This window comes from Periophthalmus magnuspinnatus, chromosome 23, assembly GCF_009829125.3.
Source record: "Periophthalmus magnuspinnatus isolate fPerMag1 chromosome 23, fPerMag1.2.pri, whole genome shotgun sequence".
NCBI lineage: Eukaryota > Metazoa > Chordata > Actinopteri > Gobiiformes > Gobiidae > Periophthalmus > Periophthalmus magnuspinnatus.
In genome coordinates, this window is record NC_047148.1 from 24,029,522 (window position 1) to 24,054,720 (window position 25,199).

A 25,199-nucleotide genomic window follows, 5' to 3' on the forward strand; every position below is an offset into this window, starting at 1 on the left:
TCTGTCTCTGCTGCTTCAGACTCATTCTGGTCTTAAATGTTCGTATTAACCCTCTACATGATCCTGGGGTTTTTATTTCACTATTGTGTCTGTAAATCCAGATCTGAACATTAATAACAGACAAATCAGGTCCTTCTTTCCCCGAGGTCGCTCCTGTTAGCGTTAGCAACAGGTTTGATGGACAGATTGGCTCTTTGGTTGCTATGATACTCACGGTCGGAATTCCAAATATGGAACTGGCTCCAGATTATCCTCTGGACCTGCTCCGGCCTCGATGAGCTTCATTTGGAGCCCAACGCTGTGGTGACGTCACACTCACTTAGTCCTCTTCTTTATACTGTCTATGGTTTTCACTGAGTTACTAGTTTAAAACAACAAAAGAAAAACCCAGATTTTTATGACAAGTTCTAATGAATAAAACTATATTTAAAATAGCAACTTTCATCTAACTCTCCCTTCATGACAAATGTGTTTACGTTTAAATCAGTTTCCTGCGTTACACTGACAGAGCACACTGGGGTTTACATATTTCACAGTACAGTTTCTCGAGCAAATGACGGAAGACGAGTTCATAACCCACGATGCTCTTGGGCAGTTTGGAGCCCCTCCCCCCGTCGTCCCCCACAGTGTCCCTTGTGTAAAGGCACTTATCCCGAAGCTACTGCTGAAGAGACTGGAGGATGCACAACACTCACATCACTGGAAAGTCTGACATCCCTGGATAGAACTCAGTTTATAAATAGAACTGAACGGCTCCGGGGTTTCGTTTGGGCACCCGCTCATCATCACTGACGTATTTTAAAGTTCCACTGATTGAAAGTCCTGAGAGCGTTGACACCAGCTCACAGACACAGTGTGAGGAACAGACCATCACCTCCCACTGAAATGCACCGCTACAGTTCTGGAGGTCGGTTGGTGTTGAAGTCCCCAAGCCCGAAGCTCCAGCCGGTCCTCGTCCTCCTCGCGCTCCTCCTCGCGCTCCTCCTCCTCCGCCTCCTCATACAGACTGGGCTCCTCCACTGACGTCTCTATGTTGGGGCTGAAACCGCTGAAGGAGTGTGTCTCACTGTACTCGTAGATGGTGGGGAGGCTGCTGCGTAAACCAAATCTCCGGCGTAAAGCCACGAGCAGAGGCTGTGGGACGGTGAATATGTCCACGTTGTTCCCCAGATCGATCCAGGCCAAGCATGGGAACGTCCGAGGGTCCTTCACGGCGTCGGACAGGTCTTTGAGGATGGACGCGGTCAAGCGGTTGCCATTCACGGCCAGGATGGTGAGTTTGGGCATACCTCCGAGGGAAGGCAGGAGGAGGCGGAGTCCGTCATCCTGGAGCTCCGTGAAGCTGAGGTCCACAGCAGACACGGAGTCGCTGCTGCTCTGGAGGTACAGCGCCACCTTCTGGATGTCCCGACCTGACAGCGGGATGGCGGAGAGATTAACCACGTCACCCGAAAGCTTCATCTTCAATGTAGTCTTCAAACTGAAACACAAAATTATAACTAGGTTAATCCTGCTCATAATATTCTTGAAGGCAAATGGTGAAGAAAACATAAAGATTTTTTTAATCCTCTGTCGTGTCTTTACTCTATAATTTAAAAGTGACTTGGAGTATTCAGAGTACTGTACTCTGACCGGACCACGTACTTTACAAAACACATTTTAATGCAGTACTCTGTGTGCAGTATTCTGTAACTAAATACATTTTCAAAGTACTCTTCCCATCGCGGCTCACTTTGTTCTTCTTTGTTCTATTTTCAGCTCTTTATTGTGATGATGTCAGCTCCCGTTGGGCGTTATTAAGTCCTTTTGGATGAATATTGAGACGTAAAATGTGCAAATTATAACATAATGATCCACGAGTGTCAGAGATTAGAACTATAGAGACACAAGAACAATAGAGCTGGTTTAAAAATCACACACGAGGATCCACAGTCGGGCCACGCCTCCCTGGTCCTGCGTCTTTATGGCACACGGTTTATGGGCCATAAATGATCATAGTCTGAAGAACTGAAGAGGAGCAGGAAGGATTTAAATGAGAAAGACTGAAGCACAGATGTCCCCATGTCCTCTACAGAGCCCCATGTCCCCATGTCCTCTATAGAGCCCCATGTCCCATGTCCTCTACAGAGCCTCATGTCCTCTATAGAGCCCCATGTCCCCATGTCCTCTATAGAGCCCCATGTCCCCATGTCCTCTATAGAGCCCCATGTCCCATGTCCTCTACAGAGCCCCATGTCCCCATGTCCTCTACAGAGCCTCATGTCCCCATGTCCAGTCCTCTATAGAGCCCCATGTGCAGTCCTCAGACACCAGGAGCACCCCCCGTAGACCAGGACTCACGACACATCGAAAGGCAAATTCTGTCTTTACATTATCGATGGCTGCACTCGTCCTGGGGCTGGTTCTTTTTAATGTTCCAGCTCCAGTGTAAAACAAAAGAGTTTAATCATGTCATAGAACTCCTCCCTCATCACTCATTTACCTAAAGTAGTATTTTGATCTGCTGCTTTATATACGGGGCTAATCATGGACCGACTTCAGATCGATGAACAAAATGTGAAGCTTAAAAGAAGCTTCTTCATCTTTAGTGATGCACTAATCAGCCGAACCCAAACAGCACATCAACTAAAAGAGTCACCACCATCGAGTAAAGCCCCTCTGTTTGTTCTGGTCATTAAACTCCCGTGTAAAGCCCCTCTGTTTGTTCTGGTCATTAAACTCCCGTGTAAAGCCCCTCTGTTTGTTCTGGTCATTAAACTCCCGTGTAAAGCCCCTCTGTTTGTTCCTCTGTTTGTTCTCAGGGCTCCTTCTTTACTTCCCTGTCCTTCATAAATTGACAGGTAACATTCTTTACATCCCTCGTCTTTTCTCCCTGGAGGAAAAGAAAAGTCCTGCGATGCTTTTGATTCACAGTGTTATCGATTCCCAGGAGAAGCTGTAAATCATCTCTCTCAGATCCACATATTTCTGCAGTTCCTTTTCTAATCTCGCACTGGCCTGTTCCAAATTTCACCTGCGTCGTGTTTGTTTGTTCATTGACACGTCAGACCGCGGGCCCTGCAGATGTGTATTTGTGCGTTTGCTGTTTTCCTTTCAACCAGAGGGCACCACATCATAATACACATTTACAAAGGTTTACAGTTTACAATAAGTTACAGCTTTTTCTGCATTTCATTTTTTGACACATTTTAGGTCCGGACAGACTAAAGCTCAGGGGAACATGCCTCACTGCATCAATCAAAAGGGACTAGCGACAGATGCTAACGTCTGCAAAAGCTTTCTTTACAAAACATCAAATCACGTTTATAAACCATTTGTCTGCCTGTCTGCTTTCTTATTTCTAATTCAGAAAACGCTGAAAAGCATCAAAAACAAGCCTTTACCATAATCACATTTATTTATATGAAAAGAAAAAGTTTCCATAACATTTAAAATCCATTTCCTGATAGAATAGAAGCTGAGTAATGAACCAACCTGAAACTACCCGAGTGTTCTAAATATAGTTCGGAGAGAAGAGCGTTTGTTGGCGACGAGGGGTGGGGGGCTCGGGGGGTGGGGGCGGGTGGGGGTGGGGGTATTCTCATCTCTCACCTGTGCACACATGAGCGCCGCAGCAATGGCTTTTTGGTGTTCTTCCATCAAACCACAGCGTGACTGAGGGGGCGGAGCTAATGCTCGTTTAATGACATACACAGCGCCTTTGACTTCCTTTCAAACATTAAACATCCGCCCACAGCACCACCAGCCTCCACCCACATCCGCACATGCAGTAAACACATGGCCCGCTGCCTCTGATGTCGCTGCCATCCTCCGAGGGAGTCGTGTGCGCTCATATCTTCACAACGCACATGTGTTATACCGCACATGTGTCTTATACCGCACATGTGTTATACCGCACATGGGTCTTATACCGCACATGTGTTATACCGCACATGTGTTATACCGCACATGTGTTATACCGCTGTGTGTCTTATACCGCACATGTGTCTTATACCGCACATGTGTTGTACCGCCGTGTCTTATACCGCACATGTGTCTTATACCGCACATGTGTTGTACCGCCGTGTCTTATACCGCACATGTGTCTTATACCGCACATGTGTTGTACCGCCGTGTCTTATACCGCACATGTGTTATACCGCCGTGTCTTATACCGCACATGTGTCTTATACCGCACATGGGTCTGATACCGCACGTGTCTTATACCGCACATGTGTCTTATACCGCACATGGGTCTTATACATGGGTCTTATACCGCACATGGGTCTTATACCGCACATGTGTTATACCGCACATGTGTCTTATACCGCACATGGGTCTGATACCGCACATGTGTCTTATACCACATGTGTGTCTTATACCACCATGTGTCATATACCACACGTCTGTGGTATACCACCACATTGTATACTGCACATCTGTGGTATACTGAGGTGTGTTGTATACTACACGTGTCATATACCGCACATCATATACCACACGTCTGTGGTATACCGCCACGCTGTATACCACACGTCTGTGGTATACCGCCGTGTCCCCCGGTTTCCTTAACAGCATTGACTTCCTTAGAAGTTGCACAGCTGCAGGACCAGACACTGAGAGGATAAATGTGCCGGGTCGGGGGAGCACTGTGTAATTACTTTCATGGAGTGTGGGTCCACAGGGACCTTGTTAACTTTTGCACATGGAACCAGGGTCTCTGCTCCTTCACAGTTATGTAAAGCCCAAAAGAACGAGTCAAACAGCGAGGCTAAGGGCTGTCAAAACCCACCACAGCCAATGGGATCAGGAAAACTAAAGATTTCAGTAGAAAGTAGCCAATATGCCTCTAATGAGGACCGACGGAAAGGTCTTCAGAGCGCCGGGACTCAGGAAGTCGATAGGGCAATGTGCGTTTGTGTTCACTTGACAAGCAGCACCCATAGGTCCAAAACATGTTGCTTTGTGGTTCTAAGTCTGGAATGTACCACAGTATGGCATTAAACTAACTCACCACCAGAAAAAGTTACATGGCACAGATATTTGGTTTTATAATATGCTGTTTGTACACTGAAAGTTCCAGCTCTACCGTAGCTTCTAATCTGACAACAGCCTCCCCCCAGCAGCACTCGCACATTCAGACTGTGTGATCTGGACTAAACAGGCTCCAGTTCTGCTCCTAAACTTTATAAGAACTAAACTAAATAACTAAATGTTTCTGTGCTGTGTAAGCCGACGCTCCAGACACATACCATTTATTACTGTATCTCACAATACATCAGACTCTTAATGACTGAGTATCCCCCCAAAGGCCCCGCCCCCAAAGGCCCCGCCCACTGACAGCCATTAAGATCATTAATGCGGTTCACTAAAGCTGCATGTGCTCAGATTTTGGCTTAAACACTGTGACATCAGCAGAACCAGTCTGTGTTCTCTTTCATTTGTTCTTTTTTTTTTTTACATCCACAGCTTGTTTAAAACAGGCGCCAAAGAATTACCAAAGACTTTTCAGCTCTGACCACCATGGTCTAAATATAGTGTTTGACATTCTGCTGGTCCTATTCTCAGTTTGTGTCATTACTGTACAGAGCGCTTTACTGAACCCCAAGAAACTGAACTTTTCAGACACACTGGATTCTCAGAGTCTTGAAAATAAACATATTTTTTTAATGTTATTTGAAATAGTGATAGTGACAGGTGTTATTGATGATGTAGAGGATGAAGTTACGTTTACTTGTTGTTTTTTGAGCAAATGTTCTTAATACATTTGTGTTTATGTAATTGCATTCTGCTATATTTAGTTTCTCAAGCTTTAACTTTTCTAGGTAATCTTTATGTGTCAAAGTTAAACTGGACATTTCGGGGAACACTTGTTCTCATAACCTGAGCCTTCCTCACTGTGGCACCGGACTGAGTTAAAGCCAAAGCCATTACAGGCCTGTAAAGTGCCACATCTCGTTCTCGTTCTCCTCCATTTACTCTCTTGAATGAGTAACATGTCGGGTCCTGCAGGAGGTGTGACGGAGGCTCCACTCTCACTGGGGAAATGCACTTTACAAATGAGCCTTGAAATCCACACATCAACAGCCGATCCTTCAGAAGGGGCAAGAATAATAGTGTTTTACATTTAGACCTATGTGTGGGAAGTGGAAATGGGCTTCAGGATCAGCCTTTTAAGTTTAAGTTTAGCCCCTGTGGTCACTTATAAAAGCTAATATGGAATTCTTTTTACGATGGAATCTCTTTGTGAGTAACATTTATAGTCAAGATCAGATGTGCTCTGAAAGTGGGGCAAAAATCTTTGGGGGAGCTATGGGGTTGACCATTCTAGGGGAGGCTACTGCTCCTCAATTATATATAAATGAGCACAGCTAACCTGCTAGCAGACTATGTATAAATGGACATATCTAACCTGCTAGCTGTCTGGCTCCAATTCACTTTACAGAGAAAACTGTCTCCTCTCTCTGTCTCTTCAGACTCATTCTGGTCTTAAATGTTCGTATTAACCCTCTACATGATCCTGGGGTTTTTATTTCACTATTGTGTCTGTAAATCAAGATATGAACATTAATAACAGACAAATCAGGTCCTTCTGTCCCCGAGGTCGCTCCTGTTAGCGTTAGCAACAGTTATGATTGACAGCGTTGCTAATCACTTGCTAAACCAGCGGTGTGGGCAGGAAGGGGCGTTACCTTCAACAGCCTCGCTCCAGATTGGCTCTTTGGTTGCTATGATATTCACAGTCAAAATTCCAAATATAGAACAGGCTCTAGCCTCGATGAGCTTCGTTTCAAGTCCAAACGTGGGTGATGTCACACTTGCTTAGTCCACTTCTTTATTCTGTCTGTGGTAGTGCAAATTCACACTCAGCTCCATCTGAGATTATGACATCATCAAAATCTACAATATGTGACATTCCCTCGGATGTGCTGGTCGTTTTAATGCATTTGAAAGTGTTTTCCTGTTGGCCTACACACTTACTTAAGTTTTCTCTTCCTGGTAATGATTAATATACAAAATGCAGGCAAAATGTGGCTCTATCAACCCTCTATCAATCCCTGTTGCTAATTAAATTAGCCAATGTTTCAAGTGAACCAGAGAGATTAATGAGCTCTGCTTCATGATGTAAATGTGACTGAGTGAGCAGTGGATGAAATGAAAGTGAAACCAGTGGAAGTGGATGGCGTTCCAGCAGACTGTGGGATCGATGTCTGCCTCATCAACACCGGGCTCTGGACTTGTTTATTCCCTGCATTGATCCGAAGTGTTGCGCCTGTGGGCACGAGTGGGAGAGACCGCTGGGCTTTACAGTCAGCTCTGAGACGAGCCAAGAAAAGACCAGATTGTGCGATTGCTTTTTGATATATAGGAGGAAATAAGAACCACGTAATCTCTAATAAATCCAAACTATTCAGCTATAAAGTGTTCAGATTACTGCACGGCTTAAAGATTCATGTGGGTCTCTATGATATACACATATTTCAGGATTCATGTAAATAGTGATAATACCATATCCATGTAATTCTTGGAAATTCTTCTGGAGACTGGGCCCTTCCACTCTTAGTCTGGGCCCTTTTAGACTGGGCCCTTCCACTCTTAGTCTGGGCCCTTTTAGTCTGGGCCCTTTTAGACTGGGCCCTTCCACTCTTAGTCTGGGCCCTTTTAGACTGGGCCCTTCCACTCTTAGTCTGGGCCCTTTTAGACTGGGCCCTTCCACTCTTAGTCTGGGCCCTTTTAGACTGGGCCCTTCCACTCTTAGTCTGGGCCCTTTTAGTCTGGGCCCTTTTAGACTGGGCCCTTTTAGACTGGGCCCTTCCACTCTTAGTCTGGGCCCTTTTAGTCTGGGCCCTTTTAGACTGGGCCCTTTTAGACTGGGCCCTTCCACTCTTAGTCTGGGCCCTTTTAGTCTGGGCCCTTTTAGACTGGGCCCTTTTAGACTGGGCCCTTTTAGTCTGGGCCCTTCCACTCTTAGTCTGGGCCCTTTTAGACTGGGCCCTTTTAGTCTGGGCCCTTCCACTCTTAGTCTGGGCCCTTTTAGTCTGGGCCCTTTTAGACTGGGCCCTTCCACTCTTAGTCTGGGCCCTTTTAGTCTGGGCCCTTTTAGACTGGGCCCTTTTAGACTGGGCCCTTTTAGTCTGGGCCCTTCCACTCTTAGTCTGGGCCCTTTTAGACTGGGCCCTTTTAGACTGGGCCCTTTTAGTCTGGGCCCTTCCACTCTTAGTCTGGGCCCTTTTAGACTGGGCCCTTTTAGACTGGGCCCTTCCACTCTTAGTCTGGGTTGCTCCATTTTCTTAACTTTAGCATCAGAGAGGCTGTAATGAGAAGCCGTGAGCTAAGCAGTACTTCAATACTGCGCTTTTGTGTGAAACATGAAAGTGGTTAGTGCTCTCGGTTCTTAGGGGATAATGGAACACTTTCTGGGAAGAAAAAAATTGCTCCAAAGCTCATTTGGATTAAATTTCAGTGAAACATTTAGCACATGCTCTGATTAAAATTGTGTGTCAATGGGCAGAGGCTCAGAGCAGAACATTTGAGACAGTTTATATGTGACTATAGAACGGAGAGGCATCGCTGACACCGAGAAAATGAAACGGGGGAGATCGTTAAAGATCTAAATCTGGTTGAAAAGTAGATCACATGACTCCTCAGCAGTGACTCATACACATGTTAATTAGTGCAGAGAAACTGAATACAGCTAACCCAGCTGCGCCGCTAACTCTAACCCAACTCTCCAGAGCCACCGTGACATCAATCTGCCAAACTTCACAAGAGCTCCAGCCACGGGGCGATAGGGAGGACCACAGGGGGTTAGGGAGGACCACGGGGGGTTAGGGAGGACCACGGGGGGTTAGGGAGGACCACGGGGCGACAGGGAAGACCACAGGGCGACAGGGAAGACCACAGGGCGACAGGGAGGACCACAGGGGGTTAGGGAGGACCACGGGGCGATAGGGAGGACCACGGGGGGTTAGGGAGGACCACGGGGCGATAGGGAGAACCACGGGGCGATACGGAGGACCACGGGGCGATACGGAGGACCACGGGGGGTTAGGGAGGACCACGGGGCGATAGGGAGAACCACGGGGCGATAGGGAGGACCACGGGGGGTTAGGGAGGACCACGGGGCGATAGGGAGGACCACGGGGGGTTAGGGAGGACCACGGGGCGATAGGGAGAACCACGGGGCGATACGGAGGACCACGGGGCGATACGGAGGACCACGGGGGGTTAGGGAGGACCACGGGGCGATAGGGAGAACCACGGGGCGATAGGGAGGACCACGGGGGGTTAGGGAGGACCACGGGGGGTTAGGGAGGACCACGGGGCGATACGGAGGACCACGGGGCGATACGGAGGACCACGGGGGGTTAGGGAGGACCACGGGGCGATAGGGAGAACCACGGGGCGATAGGGAGGACCACGGGGGGTTAGGGAGGACCACGGGGCGATAGGGAGAACCACGGGGCGATACGGAGGACCACGGGGCGATACGGAGGACCACGGGGCGATAGGGAGAACCACGGGGCGACAGGGAGGACCACGGAGTGACAGGGAAGACACATCATCTACACAGATTAGGAGAATGTATTTTCTAAAGAAAACACAATGAATTATTGTGTTTTCTTTTTTTTTTTTTTTTTTTACTGAAGAAGCAATAAAAGTCTAAAGAAGCGTCTGACGTTGCAGTCACACTAAAGACCTGAACCATTCCCTGTGGAGGGTCTACAAAATAAGGTTAAAACTAAAAGGACCAAATTGTAACTTTCTCCTTGTCTTTGTGGAATTAACACACGTGAAAGTGACATGGATTAGAGCTAATATAATGTGACTTTAGCCAAAGATAACTACTGTGCTGCCAGTACAAAGCCAGAAGGAGTACAGAAGGACTGTGAAGAACGCCACGAAACAGCTATAAATTCTCTGCTGATTTGATTTGATGTGACAAACTGGAGAAAAGGGAAAACTAAATGCATAGAAACAGTGACATTACATAACAGTACATGACGGGGGAGTGCGCCGAAGTCGGCTGCAGCTATACCATCTCAAACTGTGCTTATGAAACCAAAGCTGCATTCAAATGCACGGCTCCAGCTCTGAGCCTCACACTGGGAACTGATGTGTATCCAGCCCCACAAAGGAAGAGGGAGACGGCTGCTCCACATTTAGACAAGTGTCAAATTTACACATGAAAATAAAACAGCAGAAGGAGCTAAAAGGACACTGAGAAAAGACACCGAAAACACACTGAAAACACACTGAAAAGACACTGAAAAGACACTGAAAAGACACCGAAAACACACTGAAAAGACACTGAAAAGACACTGTGAAAACACACTGTGGAAAGACACTGAAAAGACACAATAGTCACACATACATGTTTCACTTAAGGCTGTAGTATATTAAGGTGGAGTATCTGTTCAGGTGGAGCATCTGTACGATCAGGTGGAGCATCTGTCTGTTCAGGTGGAGCGTCTGTCTGTTCAGGTGGAGTGTCTGTCTGTACAGGTGGAGCGTCTGTCTGTACAGGTGGAGCGTCTGTTCAGGTGGAGCGTCTGTCTGTACAGGTGAAGCGTCTGTTCAGGTGGAGCGTCTGTCTGTTCAGGTGCAGCGTCTGTCTGTTCAGGTGGAGCATCTGTACGATCAGGTGGAGCGTCTGTCTGTACAGGTGGAGCGTCTGTCTGTTCAGGTGGAGCGTCTGTTCAGGTGGAGTGTCTGTACGATCAGGTGGAGCGTCTGTTCAGGTGGAGTGTCTGTACGATCAGGTGGAGCGTCTGTACGATCAGGTGGAGCGTCTGTCTGTACAGGTGGAGCGTCTGTCTGTACAGGTGGAGTGTCTGTTCAGGTGGAGCGTCTGTCTGTTCAGGTGGAGCGTCTGTTCAGGTGGAGTGTCTGTACGATCAGGTGGAGCGTCTGTTCAGGTGGAGTGTCTGTTCAGGTGGAGCGTCCGTCTGTTCAGGTGGAGCGTCTGTTCAGGTGGAGTGTCTGTACGATCAGGTGGAGCGTCTGTTCAGGTGGAGCGTCTGTTCAGGTGGAGCGTCTGTACAGGTGGAGCGTCTGTACAGGTGGAGCGTCTGTTCAGGTGGAGCGTCTGTACAGGTGGAGCGTCTGTACAGGTGGAGCGTCTGTACAGGTGGAGCGTCTGTCTGTTCAGGTGGAGTGTCTGTCTGTACAGGTGGAGCGTCTGTTCAGGTGGAGCGTCTGTTCAGGTGGAGCGTCTGTCTGTTCAATTACAATTGAAAAAAAGATTCTTACAGTCCTGATGGGGAGGGGGGCTCTGGGGGGCCCCGCTCCGCCCCCTCACAGTCCTGATGGGGAGGGGGGCTCTGGGGGACCCCGCTCCACCCCCTCACAGTCCTGATGGGGAGGGGGGCTCTGGGGGACCCCGCTCCACCCCCTCACGCTCCTGATGCAGCAGCAGGGAGCCTTTAATTATTCACAGTGAGGATGTGCTCGTGTTAAACAGACTCAAAGACTCAGGAGTCTGAGCTCAGAACGACACGAAGCTCTGCACTTCTGTCACATATGGAGCTTTAAACGTCTTTAGTAGAGTCAGAGGTCAGAGGTCAGAGGCTGACCTCGTGGGTGAGTCAGAGGTCAGAGGCTGATCTCGTGATGAGTCAGAGGTCAGAGGCTGACCTCGTGGGTGAGTCAGAGGTCAGAGACTGAGCTCGTGGGTGAGTCAGAGGTCAGAGGCTGAGTCAAAGTCAGGGTGCACCTCATGGCGATGTGGGGACCACAGACTGTATGATGAAGTGGACTGTGAGTGTGACGTCACCACAGCTTCAGCTCCAAATGAAGCTCCTCGAGGTTGGAGCAGTTATAGCGGCTAATCTGGATCCAGGCTCCATATTTGGAATCCTGACCTAGTATCATAGCAACCAAAGAGCCAATCTGGTGCTTAACAATGCTGTCAATCAAACCTGATTTGATTCTTATTAATTCATATTTTGAGTTACAAACAGAACAGCGAAATAAAACCCCAAGGTCACGTAGAGCAGGTTAATACAAACATTTGATCAAAACGAGTCTGGCAGCAGCAGTTACAGAGAGAGCCGACACAGTTTTTCAACGTAAAGTGAATTAGAGTCAAAGTCGATGGAGTCGGAAGCGCAACCCATGATCACTTCCTATTTTGATCGTATAACTATAAACGCAGTATAAACTCAGTATAAACACTGGATGTTTTCATGAGCTCCATGGCTGGAGTCTTTCCTGGAGACGGCTGGCGGCTGCAGTTTCTCTGGAGAGCGTTGCACCAATTATTGCCTCGCAGCGAAGATGAGTAATCAAATCGCATCTGCAAACCAAGTCCAATCTCTTTCAGATGTGCTGCAGGGGCAATTTGAGCGCAGAGGAAAAAAATACAAGCCTGATTAATTTGAAATTCTATGACAATTACAATAACATTAAAACCTCCTCCTCACTTTTCTGTTTTACTCTATCTGTCTGAAAGCTGCAGGAAATGAGCGTCCATAGCTCCCCCAAAGATTTCATAGCACATCCAATCTCAACTAAATATGTTGTTCAAATGAGACTCTCATAAAATAAAATAAAAATCCATATTATCTTTTATAAATTCAAATTATCTTTTATAGTATAAAAGGTTCGGGAGCTCGGGTCCTCTCCCAGAGACCCAGGAGCTTGAAGGTTCTACTGTATCTTTGCTGTTCCTGTACTGCACTTTTCTGGACTGAGATGTCTGGTGTTTTTCCTGGGATCTGCTGTAGCCTCCTCCAGTTTGGGGGTCACTGCCCGAGTGCTCTAATGACCACGGGCTCCACTGATGCCTTCACCAGGCCTTCTCCAGCTCTTCTTTCAGCCCCTGGTATTTCTCTAGTTTCTCATGTTCCTTTTTCCTGATGTTCATTTTGTCCCCCACACCGGCTTTGCTCTGTTGTTTATCCACCTCCACAGTGTCCGTTTGGTCCATTCTGTCAGTCTGTATCTGTCCCACAGGATCTTGGCTCGATCATTCGCCACGACCTTTGGAGGTGCTTCCCATCTTGATCTTGGGGTTTCCAGTCCATACTCTGCACAGATGTTTCTGTACATTTTGGCTCCACTTGGTTATGTCGCTCCATGTTTGCTTTCCCTGCAGCGTCTTACACCTGCAGTTATGAGTTGGACTGTCTCAGGGGCCTCTTTGCAGCCTACACCTTGGGTCTCGTCTGGTGTGGTAGATCTGGGCCTCACTCTGGTGCTCAAGGCTCCTGTGCTCCAAGATGAGCCTCTGTCCTTCAGTCCAGCTCTCTCAAGTCATTGGTAGGATTTCCTAATATCAGCCTCTTCAGTTCTGTTCCGGTGGTACATCCCGTGCAGGGACTTGTCCTCCCGTGATGTTTCCTCTAACAGCTCTTCCTCTGCACTGCGCTGTTTAAGACACTAAGCACGTCATCTCTTGGGGCCTTGTCCTTGTTGTACTTAGGATCTTGGATGTTTCCTCCTGGACTGGACTCACACTCACTAGTCCTCGGCCTGCTTCCTTACAGCTTGCATACAGTCTCAGTGTGCTGGATCTGGGATGGAACCCTCCATGAATGGTCAGGAGCTTTCAGGTCTTAAAGTCTGTGGTCTGTATATTTCTCCTTTGGCTTATGATTCCTGCTGGTATCTGATTACTGGCATGACGTAGATGTTTATTGCCCGGGTCTTGTTCCATTGAGCTGACTCCTTATGACTTGCCTTACTGGTCTGAGGTATTTGGCCGTGGCTTTCCTTGTTTCCTCTTCAAGGATGCCATTTGCTTGGATACCACCATAACAGCTGCTAAGGAATGGGACTCACCCTGAATGGCTACCCAAGGGGCGTACGATCCTGATCCAGAAGGATGTTAAGGTGGCCAATAACCTGTCTCTCCACAACATGGAAGCTCATGTCAGGCATCATCACAGCTAAGATAAGTGGACACATGGACCAATACATGAGCACAGCGCAGAAAGGCAAAGACACCAGAGGAGCCAAACACCAGCTCCTGGTCGCCCGAGACTGTAGAACCCGTAAGACCAACCTGTGCACTGCCCCTGGACTGATTACAAGTCTATGACTCATTACCACACACATGGATCACTCAGTGGAGCTGTGTGTGTGTGTGTGTGTGTGTGTGTGTGTGTATATATATATATATATATATATATATATATATATATATATATATATATATATATATATATATATATATATATACACACGATGCAGTCCCCTTAAAATTCTTTCATGCAGATGTAGTGGTGTGCAGGAATCTACAATCATTTATCAATTTGACGAGTTGAATGAAATGAATTCAATTCACAGCATAAAGACAGAGACAGACAAACAGAGAGAAAGAGAGAGAGATAGACAGAGAGAAAGAGAGACAGAGAGAGGGAGAAAGAGAGAGATGCGGTTTGTAATCGTGCAGCTTTGCAGTCGTCTCACCTCCCCCCATTTTTGTGTCTGACAGTGTTTCCCCAGAGCCTCCACTCAAACTGCACAGAGCTGTGTGTGTGTGTGTGTGTGTGTGTGTGCGCGTGAGGCAACTGTTGAACAAAACAGACTCTCATAAGAAGAAGGAGAGAATAAAGAAGAGAAAAAACAAGCCCACAGGAAAAGACGAGAAGAAGGAAATCAATGGGAAAGAAATGTGTTTTAAAATACTCAGAAAGTGACTGACTCCAACAGCAGAAAGGTAAAAGTTATAAAGCTACGCAGTCTCTTCTGATGAGATCAACAAACGGGTTATTAAGACTGAAACCAGCAGCTTCTCCTAACGACGTTCACTTCACCCAACGACGTTCACTTCACCCAACGACGTTCGCTTCACCCAACGACGTTCACTTCACCCAACGACGTTCGCTTCACCCAACGACGTTCACTTCACCCAACGACGTTCACTTCACCCAACGACGTTCACTTCACCCAACGACGTTCACTTCACCCAACGACGTTCACTTCACCCAACGACGTTCACTTCACCCAACGACGTTCACTTCTCCCAACGACGTTCACTTCACCCAACGACGTTCACTTCACCCAACGACGTTCACTTCACCCAACGACGTTCACTTCACCCAACGACGTTCACTTCACCCAACGACGTTCACTTCACCCAACGACGTTCACTTCACCCAACGACGTTCACTTCACCCAACGAATTTCACTTCTCCAACAACATTCACGTAAAAGACATACATTCCACATAACTTCATAACTTCACCTGTTACGACACTGAGGTCCATGTGTTTTTATAGCATCAGTATAAATGAGCCATAAGCTCTTTGTACAAATCTGATCTGGTTTTGTTCAACTTAGGGCAGCAAAAAAACCAAGTATATACGAGTTTTTAATGGAGACTGGCCGATTTTATTGAAAAAAAATCTACTCAAAATTGTGATCAATACAAAGAAACACGTGATTCCTGACTTATTTTTTCAACAACTTGTTCAGTAAAATATCAACTCTTGCTGTTTTTTGTGGAGCCAGAAAAAAAGACATTTAAGCTGCGGTGGTAATAATAGTGTTCTCCTAAATGCAGTGTGTTAGTGTTTGTATGTTGGTATGCAGACTGTTAGCCTCTGCCTGTTAGCCTCTGCCTGTTAGCCTCTGCCTGTTAGCCTCAGTCTGTTAGCCTCAGTCTGTTAGCCTCTGTCTGTTAGCCTCAGTCTGTTAGCCTCAGTCTGTTAGCCTCTGTCTGTTAGCCTCTGTCTGTTAGCCTCTGTCTGTTAGCCTCAGTCTGTTAGCCTCAGTCTGTTAGCCTCTGTCTGTTAGCCTCAGTCTGTTAGCCTCAGTCTGTTAGCCTCTGTCTGTTAGCCTCTGTCTGTTAGCCTCTGTCTGTTAGCCTCCGTCTGTTAGCCTCCGTCTGTTAGCCTCCGTCTGTTAGCCTCCGTCTGTTAGCCTCCGTCTGTTAGCCTCCGTCTGTTAGCCTCCGCCTGTTAGCCTCCGCCTGTTAGCCTCCGCCTGTTAGCCTCCGCCTGTTAGCCTCCGCCTGTTAGCCTCCGTCTGTTAGCCTCCGTCTGTTAGCCTCCGTCTGTTAGCCTCTGCCTGTTAGCCTCTGTCTGTTAGCCTCTGCCTGTTAGCCTCTGTCTAGCGTTTGGTGATGACACTCACCAGGCCTGAGATTTGGTCCTTGGCACGCTCTGTCGGCTCCACTTGGAGTGAGACTTGGTTCTGGGCGCGCTCTGTCGGCTCCACTTGGAGTGAGGCATCAGGTGGTAGATCAGCTGTCGGCAAATCTTATTGGTGGATTTGAATGAATCTGTCTCCTGCAACACAAAAAATAAATCAGCTGGAAACTTTGTCACTCTGTCACATACAGAGCTGCTCAGGTGAGTCACATACAGAGCTGACCTGTGTGTGTTCTTCTGTCTGACCCTTGTGTTCTTCTGTCTGACCTGTGTGTGTTCTTCTGTCTGACCTGTGTGTTCTTCTGTCTGACCCTTGTGTTCTTCTGTCTGACCTGTGTGTGTTCTTCTGTCTGACCCTTGTGTTCTTCTGTCTGACCTGTGTGTGTTCTTCTGTCTGACCTGTGTGTTCTTCTGTCTGACCTGTGTGTGTTCTTCTGTCTGACCTGTGTGTGTTCTTCTGTCTGACCTGTGTGTTCTTCTGTCTGACCTGTGTGTTCTTCTGTCTGACCTGTGTGTGTTCTTCTGTCTGACCTGTGTGTGTTCTTCTGTCTGACCTATGTGTGTTCTTCTGTCTGACCCTTGTGTTCTTCTGTCTGACCTGTGTGTGTTCTTCTGTCTGACCTGTGTGTGTTCTTCTGTCTGACCTGTGTGTTCTTCTGTCTGACCTGTGTGTTCTTCTGTCTGACCTGTGTGTTCTTCTGTCTGGATCTCTGTGTGTCCAGTTTCCTGTGGTCAGGAGCTTGTTCCGTGGGTCTGTCTGCAGCTCCCTTTAGCACCAGCTCGATGCTGTTAATGTGCCATGGACCCAGCACATCTGCTTCTCACACGTCTGCACTGAGGCATCTCATGAAGCTGATCTCAGCCGATCACAACGGGACATTTAGTATTTTCAGTTTTAGTATTCCAAGTTTGTGGCGCTGTGAGACACGGCTAAAGCTAAAGTTAGCGCGAGCATAAACACTAAACTAATGCCAGTTTATCGTCAGTTTTTGGCATTTATTTCATGTATCTTTTCAATGCCACGTTTTAACCTCTCTTTATTTAATGCATTTGCTACTGCTCATAGAATTATATGCTGCAAATGTCCTATTTTTTATGTTGATGGGAGTCGATAAACAGGAAACAGCTGAATAGGTCAGTGAAGCACTCCAGCTCAACATATAAGTCACCTCACTAGAAACACGGCGGTGAGTCACGTGATCAGGTCGGCGTCTGGTGAGAAACGATTATTTTATGTTTCTATCTGTTTTTTGCATCTTAATGAAGATCAAAATGTCACGTGCTGCTACTAGTGTGCTGCTGGTGTGCTGCTGGCGTGTTGCTGGTGTGCTGCTGGCGTGTTGCTGGTGTGCTGCTGGTGTGCTGCTGGTGTACTGCTGGTGTGTTGCTGGTGTGCTGCTGGCGTGTTGCTGGTGTGTTGCTGGTGTGCTGCTGGTGTGTTGCTGGTGTGCTGCTGGCGTGTTGCTGGTGTGTTGCTGGTGTGCTGCTGGCGTGTTGCTGGTGTGCTGCTGGTGTGCTGCTGGTGTGCTGCTGGCGTGTTGCTGGTGTGCTGCTGGTGTGCTGCTGGCGTGTTGCTGGTGTGCTGCTGGTGTGTTGCTGGTGTGCTGCTGGTGTGCTGCTGGCGTGTTGCTGGTGTGCTGCTGGTGTGTTGCTGGTGTACTGCTAGTGTGCTGCTGGTGTGTTGCTGGTGTGCTGCTGGTGTACTGCTGGTGTGCTGCTGGTGTGTTGCTGGTGTGCTGCTGGTGTGTTGCTGGCGTGCTGCTGGCGTGTTGCTGGTGTGCTGCTGGTGTGTTGCTGGTGTGTTGCTGGTGTGTTGCTGGTGTGTTGCTGGTGTGCTGCTGGCGTGTTGCTGGTGTGCTGCTGGTGTGCTGCTGGTGTACTGCTGGTGTGTTGCTGGTGTGCTGCTGGTGTGCTGCTGGTGTACTGCTGGTGTGTTGCTGGTGTGCTGCTGGCGTGTTGCTGGTGTGTTGCTGGTGTGCTGCTGGTGTGTTGCTGGTGTGCTGCTGGCGTGTTGCTGGTGTGTTGCTGGTGTGCTGCTGGCGTGTTGCTGGTGTGCTGCTGGTGTGTTGCTGGTGTACTGCTGGCGTGTTGCTGGCGTGCTGCTGGTGTGCTGCTGGTGTGTTGCTGGCGTGTTGCTGGCGTGCTGCTGGTGTGTTGCTGGTGTGTTGCTGGCGTGCTGCTGGTGTGTTGCTGGTGTACTGCTGGTGTGTTGCTGGTGTGTTGCTGGTGTGCTGCTGGTGTGCTGCTGGTGTGCTGCTGGTGTGTTGCTGGCGTGCTGCTGGCGTGTTGCTGGTGTGCTGCTGGTGTGTTGCTGGTGTGCTGCTGGTGTGTTGCTGGTGTGCTGCTGGTGTGCTGCTGGTGTGCTGCTGGTGTGCTGCTGGTGTGTTGCTGGTGTGTTGCTGGTGTGTTGCTGGTGTCTTGCTGGTGTGCTGCTGGCGTGTTGCTGGTGTACTGCTGGTGTGCTGCTGGCGTGTTGCTGGTGTGCTGCTGGTGTGTTGCTGGTGTACTGCTAGTGTGCTGCTGGTGTGTTGCTGGTGTGTTGCTGGTGTACTGCTAGTGTGCTGCTGGTGTGTTGCTGGTGTGTTGCTGGTGTACTGCTAGTGTGCTGCTGGTGTGTTGCTGGTGTGCTGCTGGTGTACTGCTGGTGTGTTGCTGGCGTGTTGCTGGTGTGCTGCTGGTGTGTTGCTGGTGTACTGCTAGTGTGCTGCTGGTGTGTTGCTGGTGTGCTGCTGGTGTACTGCTGGTGTGTTGCTGGCGTGTTGCTGGTGTGCTGCTGGTGTGTTGCTGGTGTGCTGCTGGTGTGCTGCTGGTGTGTTGCTGGTGTACTGCTGGTGTGTTGCTGGCGTGTTGCTGGTGTGCTGCTGGTGTGTTGCTGGTGTACTGCTAGTGTGCTGCTGGTGTGTTGCTGGTGTGCTGCTGGTGTACTGCTGGTGTGTTGCTGGCGTGTTGCTGGTGTGCTGCTGGTGTGTTGCTGGTGTGCTGCTGGTGTGTTGCTGGTGTGCTGCTGGTGTGCTGTTGGTTCACTGACTGCGTGGTGTCCAGTCTCACCCCGCGAGCTCGTTGTTGTTCCACTGTTGATCTGTGTTGATGCGACTGTAGCACCGGTGTTTACTACGTCACGTGTTGGTAGGCTTGCTAGTCCTGTGTAACGCCTAAAAGTGGACACTTGTAATTGAAACACTCCACAACTGTTCCGCGCCAAGGCGGCTGCGAGCGAAATAGAAATGAGGCGTGTCCTTATCACACATGTGTATCACTCCCCTCTCTCCAGAGAATATAAGAGAGAACTGTTTTTTCATGTTACAAATGTTTACATTTCATTACCTCAGTGTAAAACGCAACATAAAACAGTCGTACCCTTTTGGGACACTGCAGGTCCCTGGCCAGACGGAGCAGGAGTTCATGGGAGATCGGGTCCACCAGATTGAGGAAAGCTGCATTCTTGTACAAAATATCATCGAGAGAGGTTCCCTGGAGCCCCAAGTCCTGTAAAAACAGAAGAACTTAGTCCCAAGTCCTGTGAGAACAAAAGAACTTCAAAGGAGCAGAACATCAAAGTGTTGATGCTGAAGCTCTTCAGATTACAGGAGATAATGAGCTTTGATCGACGCTGTGTTATTTCAGCATTATAATGCATTCTAGAGAGTTCTAGAGCCTGTGGTGGGTGCAGAGGTGGGTTTACACTCACACATGAGACTAGAGCCAAACTGAACAGAGCTGCTTCTCAAAGTCAATCAAAATGAAACATTTACATAAAAATATGAAACTCGGAATCACAAGGTTTAAATTGGACCAACATATTTTCACTCTCCACGAGAAACATCTTCTAGTCGAGAATCGATCCAAATGAACCACAGAAGTGTTTGTGAGATTAAACTGCAGCTATTTCATCATTTTAAAATCTGCTCTTTGTGGATCCTTTTCAAAATATTTGTTTTATTTTAAGAGAATATTTGTCACGATCCGCACTATTCCTGTCCCTGTTTTGTCGCCTGCCCTGTTCCTTCCCTCCCCATCCTGCCGGATCCGGAGCTGGGCTGAGCTTCTGGCTCCTCCCGCGCGCACCTGCAGCTGATCAGCGCAATCACCACCACTTGCCGGGAATAAGAGGACCGAGGACCAGACACTCGGTGCCAGATCGTTCATGTGTTCACACGAATACTCTAGCTTGTCTTGATTTAGCATTTTTGTCTTTTTACCCTGCTCATTGGTCTCCTGTATGCTGCCCTCCAGATCTGGTTCTCTGGACCTTCCCGGCTCCCGGCTCCGCTCCTGCCTCGTCTCTCCACCCTGGTACAGTCTTGCCTCGTCTTGTTCACCGCTCTCTGTCTCTGGACCCCGCTCCACTCCCTGCTCCTGGTTCTGTCTCTGATTGCCCTGTCTCCGTCCCTACACTCCTCGTTCCCGGACCCTGGCTCGCTCTCGGTTTCCTACCCCGGTGCTGTCCGCTCTGCCAGCCCCACTGCGCCGCTCGCCCCGCCCCTGGATCCTGACCCGCATCTCGTCTCCTGTTCCCCGCCTGAACTATTGACTTTGTTGAACTATTATTCACACATTGTAAATAAACACTGCAACTTCATCAGCTGGTCCTGCTCCTCTTCATCAGCTGGTCCTGCTCCTCTTCATCAGCTGGTCCTGCTCCTCTTCATCAGCTGGTCCTGCTCCTCTTCATCAGCTGGTCCTGCTCCTCTTCATCAGCTGGTCTGCTCCTCTTCATCAGCTGGTCCTGCTCCTCTTCATCAGCTGGTCCTGCTCCTCTTCATCAGCTGGTCCTGCTCCTCTTCATCAGCTGGTCTGCTCCTCTTCATCAGCTGGTCCTGCTCCTCTTCATCAGCTGGTCCTGCTCCTCTTCATCAGTTGGTCCTGCTCCTCTTCATCAGCTGGTCCTGCTCCTCTTCTTCAGCTGGTCCTGCTCCTCTTCTTCAGCTGGTCCTGCTCCTCTTCATCAGCTGGTCCTGCTCCTCTTCATCAGCTGGTCCTGCTCCTCTTCATCAGTTGGTCCTGCTCCTCTTCATCAGCTGGTCCTGCTCCTCTTCATCAGCTGGTCCTGCTCCTCTTCATTAATTGGTCCTGCTCCTCTTCATCAGCTGGTCCTGCTCCTCTTCATCAGTTGGTCCTGCTCCTCTTCATCAGCTGGTCCTGCTCCTCTTCTTCAGCTGGTCCTGCTCCTCTTCATCAGTTGGTCCTGCTCCTCTTCATCAACTGGTCCTGCTCCTCTTCATCAACTGGTCCTGCTCCTCTTCATCAGCTGGTCCTGCTCCTCTTCATCAGTTGGTCCTGCTCCTCTTCATCAGCTGGTCCTGCTCCTCTTCATTAATTGGTCCTGCTCCTCTTCATCAGCTGGTCCTGCTCCTCTTCATCAGTTGGTCCTGCTCCTCTTCATCAGCTGGTCCTGCTCCTCTTCTTCAGCTGGTCCTGCTCCTCTTCATTAATTGGTCTGCTCCTCTTCATCAGCTGGTCCTGCTCCTCTTCATCAGCTGGTCCTGCTCCTCTTCTTCAGCTGGTCCTGCTCCTCTTCTTCAGCTGGTCCTGCTCCTCTTCATCAGCTGGTCCTGCTCCTCTTCATCAGTTGGTCCTGCTCCTCTTCATCAGCTGGTCCTGCTCCTCTTCATTAATTGGTCTGCTCCTCTTCATCAGCTGGTCCTGCTCCTCTTCATCAGCTGGTCCTGCTCCTCTTCATCAGCTGGTCCTGCTCCTCTTCTTCAGCTGGTCCTGCTCCTCTTCTTCAGCTGGTCCTGCTCCTCTTCATCAGCTGGTCCTGCTCCTCTTCATCAGCTGGTCCTGCTCCTCTTCATCAGCTGGTCCTGCTCCTCTTCATCAGTTGGTCCTGCTCCTCTTCATCAGCTGGTCCTGCTCCTCTTCTTCAGCTGGTCCTGCTCCTCTTCATTAATTGGTCCTGCTCCTCTTCATCAGCTGGTCCTGCTCCTCTTCTTCAGCTGGTCCTGCTCCTCTTCATTAATTGGTCTGCTCCTCTTCATCAGCTGGTCCTGCTCCTCTTCATCAGTTGGTCCTGCTCCTCTTCATCAGCTGGTCCTGCTCCTCTTCTTCAGCTGGTCCTGCTCCTCTTCATCAGCTGGTCCTGCTCCTCTTCATCAGTTGGTCCTGCTCCTCTTCATCAGCTGGTCCTGCTCCTCTTCATCAGCTGGTCCTGCTCCTCTTCATCAGCTGGTCCTGCTCCTCTTCATCAGTTGGTCCTGCTCCTCTTCATCAGCTGGTCCTGCTCCTCTTCATTAATTGGTCTGCTCCTCTTCATCAGCTGGTCCTGCTCCTCTTCATCAGCTGGTCCTGCTCCTCTTCATCAGCTGGTCCTGCTCCTCTTCTTCAGCTGGTCCTGCTCCTCTTCTTCAGCTGGTCCTGCTCCTCTTCATCAGCTGGTCCTGCTCCTCTTCATCAGCTGGTCCTGCTCCTCTTCATCAGCTGGTCCTGCTCCTCTTCATCAGTTGGTCCTGCTCCTCTTCATCAGCTGGTCCTGCTCCTCTTCTTCAGCTGGTCCTGCTCCTCTTCATTAATTGGTCCTGCTCCTCTTCATCAGCTGGTCCTGCTCCTCTTCTTCAGCTGGTCCTGCTCCTCTTCATTAATTGGTCTGCTCCTCTTCATCAGCTGGTCCTGCTCCTCTTCATCAGTTGGTCCTGCTCCTCTTCATCAGCTGGTCCTGCTCCTCTTCTTCAGCTGGTCCTGCTCCTCTTCATCAGCTGGTCCTGCTCCTCTTCATCAGTTGGTCCTGCTCCTCTTCATCAGCTTGTCCTGCTCCTCTTCATCAGCTGGTCCTGCTCCTCTTCATCAGCTGGTCCTGCTCCTCTTCATCAGTTGGTCCTGCTCCTCTTCATCAGCTGGTCCTGCTCCTCTTCATCAGCTGGTCCTGCTCCTCTTCATCAGCTGGTCCTGCTCCTCTTCATCAGCTGGTCTGCTCCTCTTCATCAGCTGGTCTGCTCCTCTTCATCAGCTGGTCCTGCTCCTCTTCATCAGCTGGTCTGCTCCTCCAAAACACAAAAAACTTGACCGTTGGCTCGATATACAGTATGTTTTAGTATCTCTTTATCGAGATTTTTATTTTCATTTCTCTAAAACATGAATTTCCACATGATCCATTATTCGATCCTTCACCTGTCTCTGCTTCTGTTTGTTTTGATTTGTTGAGTATGATTTTTTTTCTCCCTGTGCTGTGGGCTCCTCAGGTGAAACTGTGGGACACACCCCCACCACAACCACAACCCCTTTTGAAAAAACCTAACCTAAATCCTGATGAACTAGTCAACTATAGACCTATCTCTAATCTTCCCTTCCTCTCAAAAATTCTAGAACGAGTTGTGGTGAAACAGCTCTGCCGCCACCTGCAGGACAATAATATATTTGAAAAATTTCAATCTGGATTCAGAGCTCACCGCAGCACAGAGACTGCACTGCTTAAAGTAACAAATGATTTACTACTAGCTGCTGATAACGGGCTGGCTTCAGTCCTGGTCCTACTGGACCTCAGTGCAGCGTTTGACACCATTGATCACAACATTCTACTGCAGAGGTTAGAATGTGACATTGGAATCAGAGGGACCGCCCTCAAATGGTTTAAATCCTATCTATCAGATAGGTACCAGTTTGTTAGTATAAACCAGAGCACCTCTCCCTGTTCTAAAGTAGCCTGTGGTGTTCCACAAGGATCTGTGCTTGGTCCAATCCTATTTACTCTGTATATGTTGCCATTGGGAAACATATCAGAAAACATGGCATTAATTTTCACTGCTACGCTGATGACACTCAGCTGTACTTATCAATGAAACCAAATCAGACTGATCAAATAGATAAACTCAGTGTCTGTGTGAAGGACATCAAAACCTGGATGACCTTGAATTACCTGCTCTTAAATCCTGAAAAAACAGAGGTCATTGTCGTTGGTCCCAAAGGTCAAAGAGATTCTCTGTCAGATCAGATAATCTCACTCGACAATGTGAGTTTAGCTTCTAGCCCTACTGGGGGAGAGACATAATCTCTCCCCCATCTACAACTCCATCCTCAGACCCAGAACAATGAGAACAATATCAGGGTCGTTAAGGCTGAATAGGGTCGTTTCAGCTGAAACTGGAGACAACAGCTGTTTACAGTTTCAGTGTAGTTAGCCCCTCCCCTCAGTTAGATTTAAGGCAGTGGCCACCAGCATCTGACCAGAAGTGAAGAAGAGACTTGGATGAGCAGAGAAACGTCTTCACTCCTACAAGATTTGTCCAGTTGACAGATTGAACTTCGTTGTTTGGTCTGGATCAGACCTGGACGACTGAGGGTCTCCACAGACAATATATGTCTCTCACTGTGTTTTTGAGAAGTAAAAACACTTACAATGAAATGAATGCTACAGATCACTTTAATACCATATTGTGGAACATTCTAGGTAAAGCAAAAACATCTACATGGAGACGAGCAGGAGGTGGATTCCCCACAAGAAAAGTTACAGAGTGCAGCTTTAGCTTCTTATGATCTTAACTCTTCTGTGATGTTGGAGGTACAGTCGATCTGTTGTTCCTTCACATTCCTTTTCTTAGGTGAAAAAAGTCTTTATTACAAAACAACCCGCACAAGCTTCATTAAAATGATCTTTGTTTTACTGCAGAGTCAGAGCCAGTTCTGCCATTTGAGGCGCCGTGATGTCAGCGGTCATGTGACTCCACGTTTATGTATAAGATGCACTTTAACCTTTGACCTTTGCATTGACGGTCTGGTTTTTTAAGCCGTATCACGTCACACGGAGAATCCGAGTTGACATTTCCCTGATGAAGTCTTACGTGGCCTATAGCGGCTTCGCCTCCAGCACAAAGAGGCGAGCGCAGCTACAACACGGCGAGGTTCATCTGGAGCCGCTGGAGCTGAAACACGGGGCAGTTTGTCATTTTTCTATTAAAAACAATGATGTCATCTTTCCCAGCCTTAACCACAAGAGATGAAGTTACACACTCAAAGACACGACACAGAGTACACTGAGTATACTGAGTACACAGAGTACACTGAGTACACAGAGTACACAGAGTACACTGAGTACACAGAGTACACTGAGTACACTGAGTACACAGAGTACACAGAGTACACAGAGTACACAGAGTACACAGAGTACACTGAGTACACTGAGTACACAGA

General features: G+C 48.5%; 1 protein-coding gene across 1 annotated transcript in view; it reads right to left on the bottom strand.

The window, feature by feature from the left end:
- Positions 1–841: 841 nt before the first annotated feature.
- The window catches only part of lrrc75bb (leucine rich repeat containing 75Bb), a 28,205-nt gene continuing 3,847 nt past the window's right edge, over positions 842–25,199 (bottom strand). Inside the window, exons 2-4 of the mRNA XM_033989853.2 lie at positions 19,437–19,565; positions 16,063–16,217; positions 842–1,480 (exon numbers count right to left, since the gene is read on the bottom strand). Of these exons, the coding sequence (XP_033845744.1) occupies positions 871–1,480; positions 16,063–16,217; positions 19,437–19,565 (894 nt within the window). The 3' untranslated portion in view covers positions 842–870. The remainder of the gene's footprint in view (positions 1,481–16,062; positions 16,218–19,436; positions 19,566–25,199) is intronic.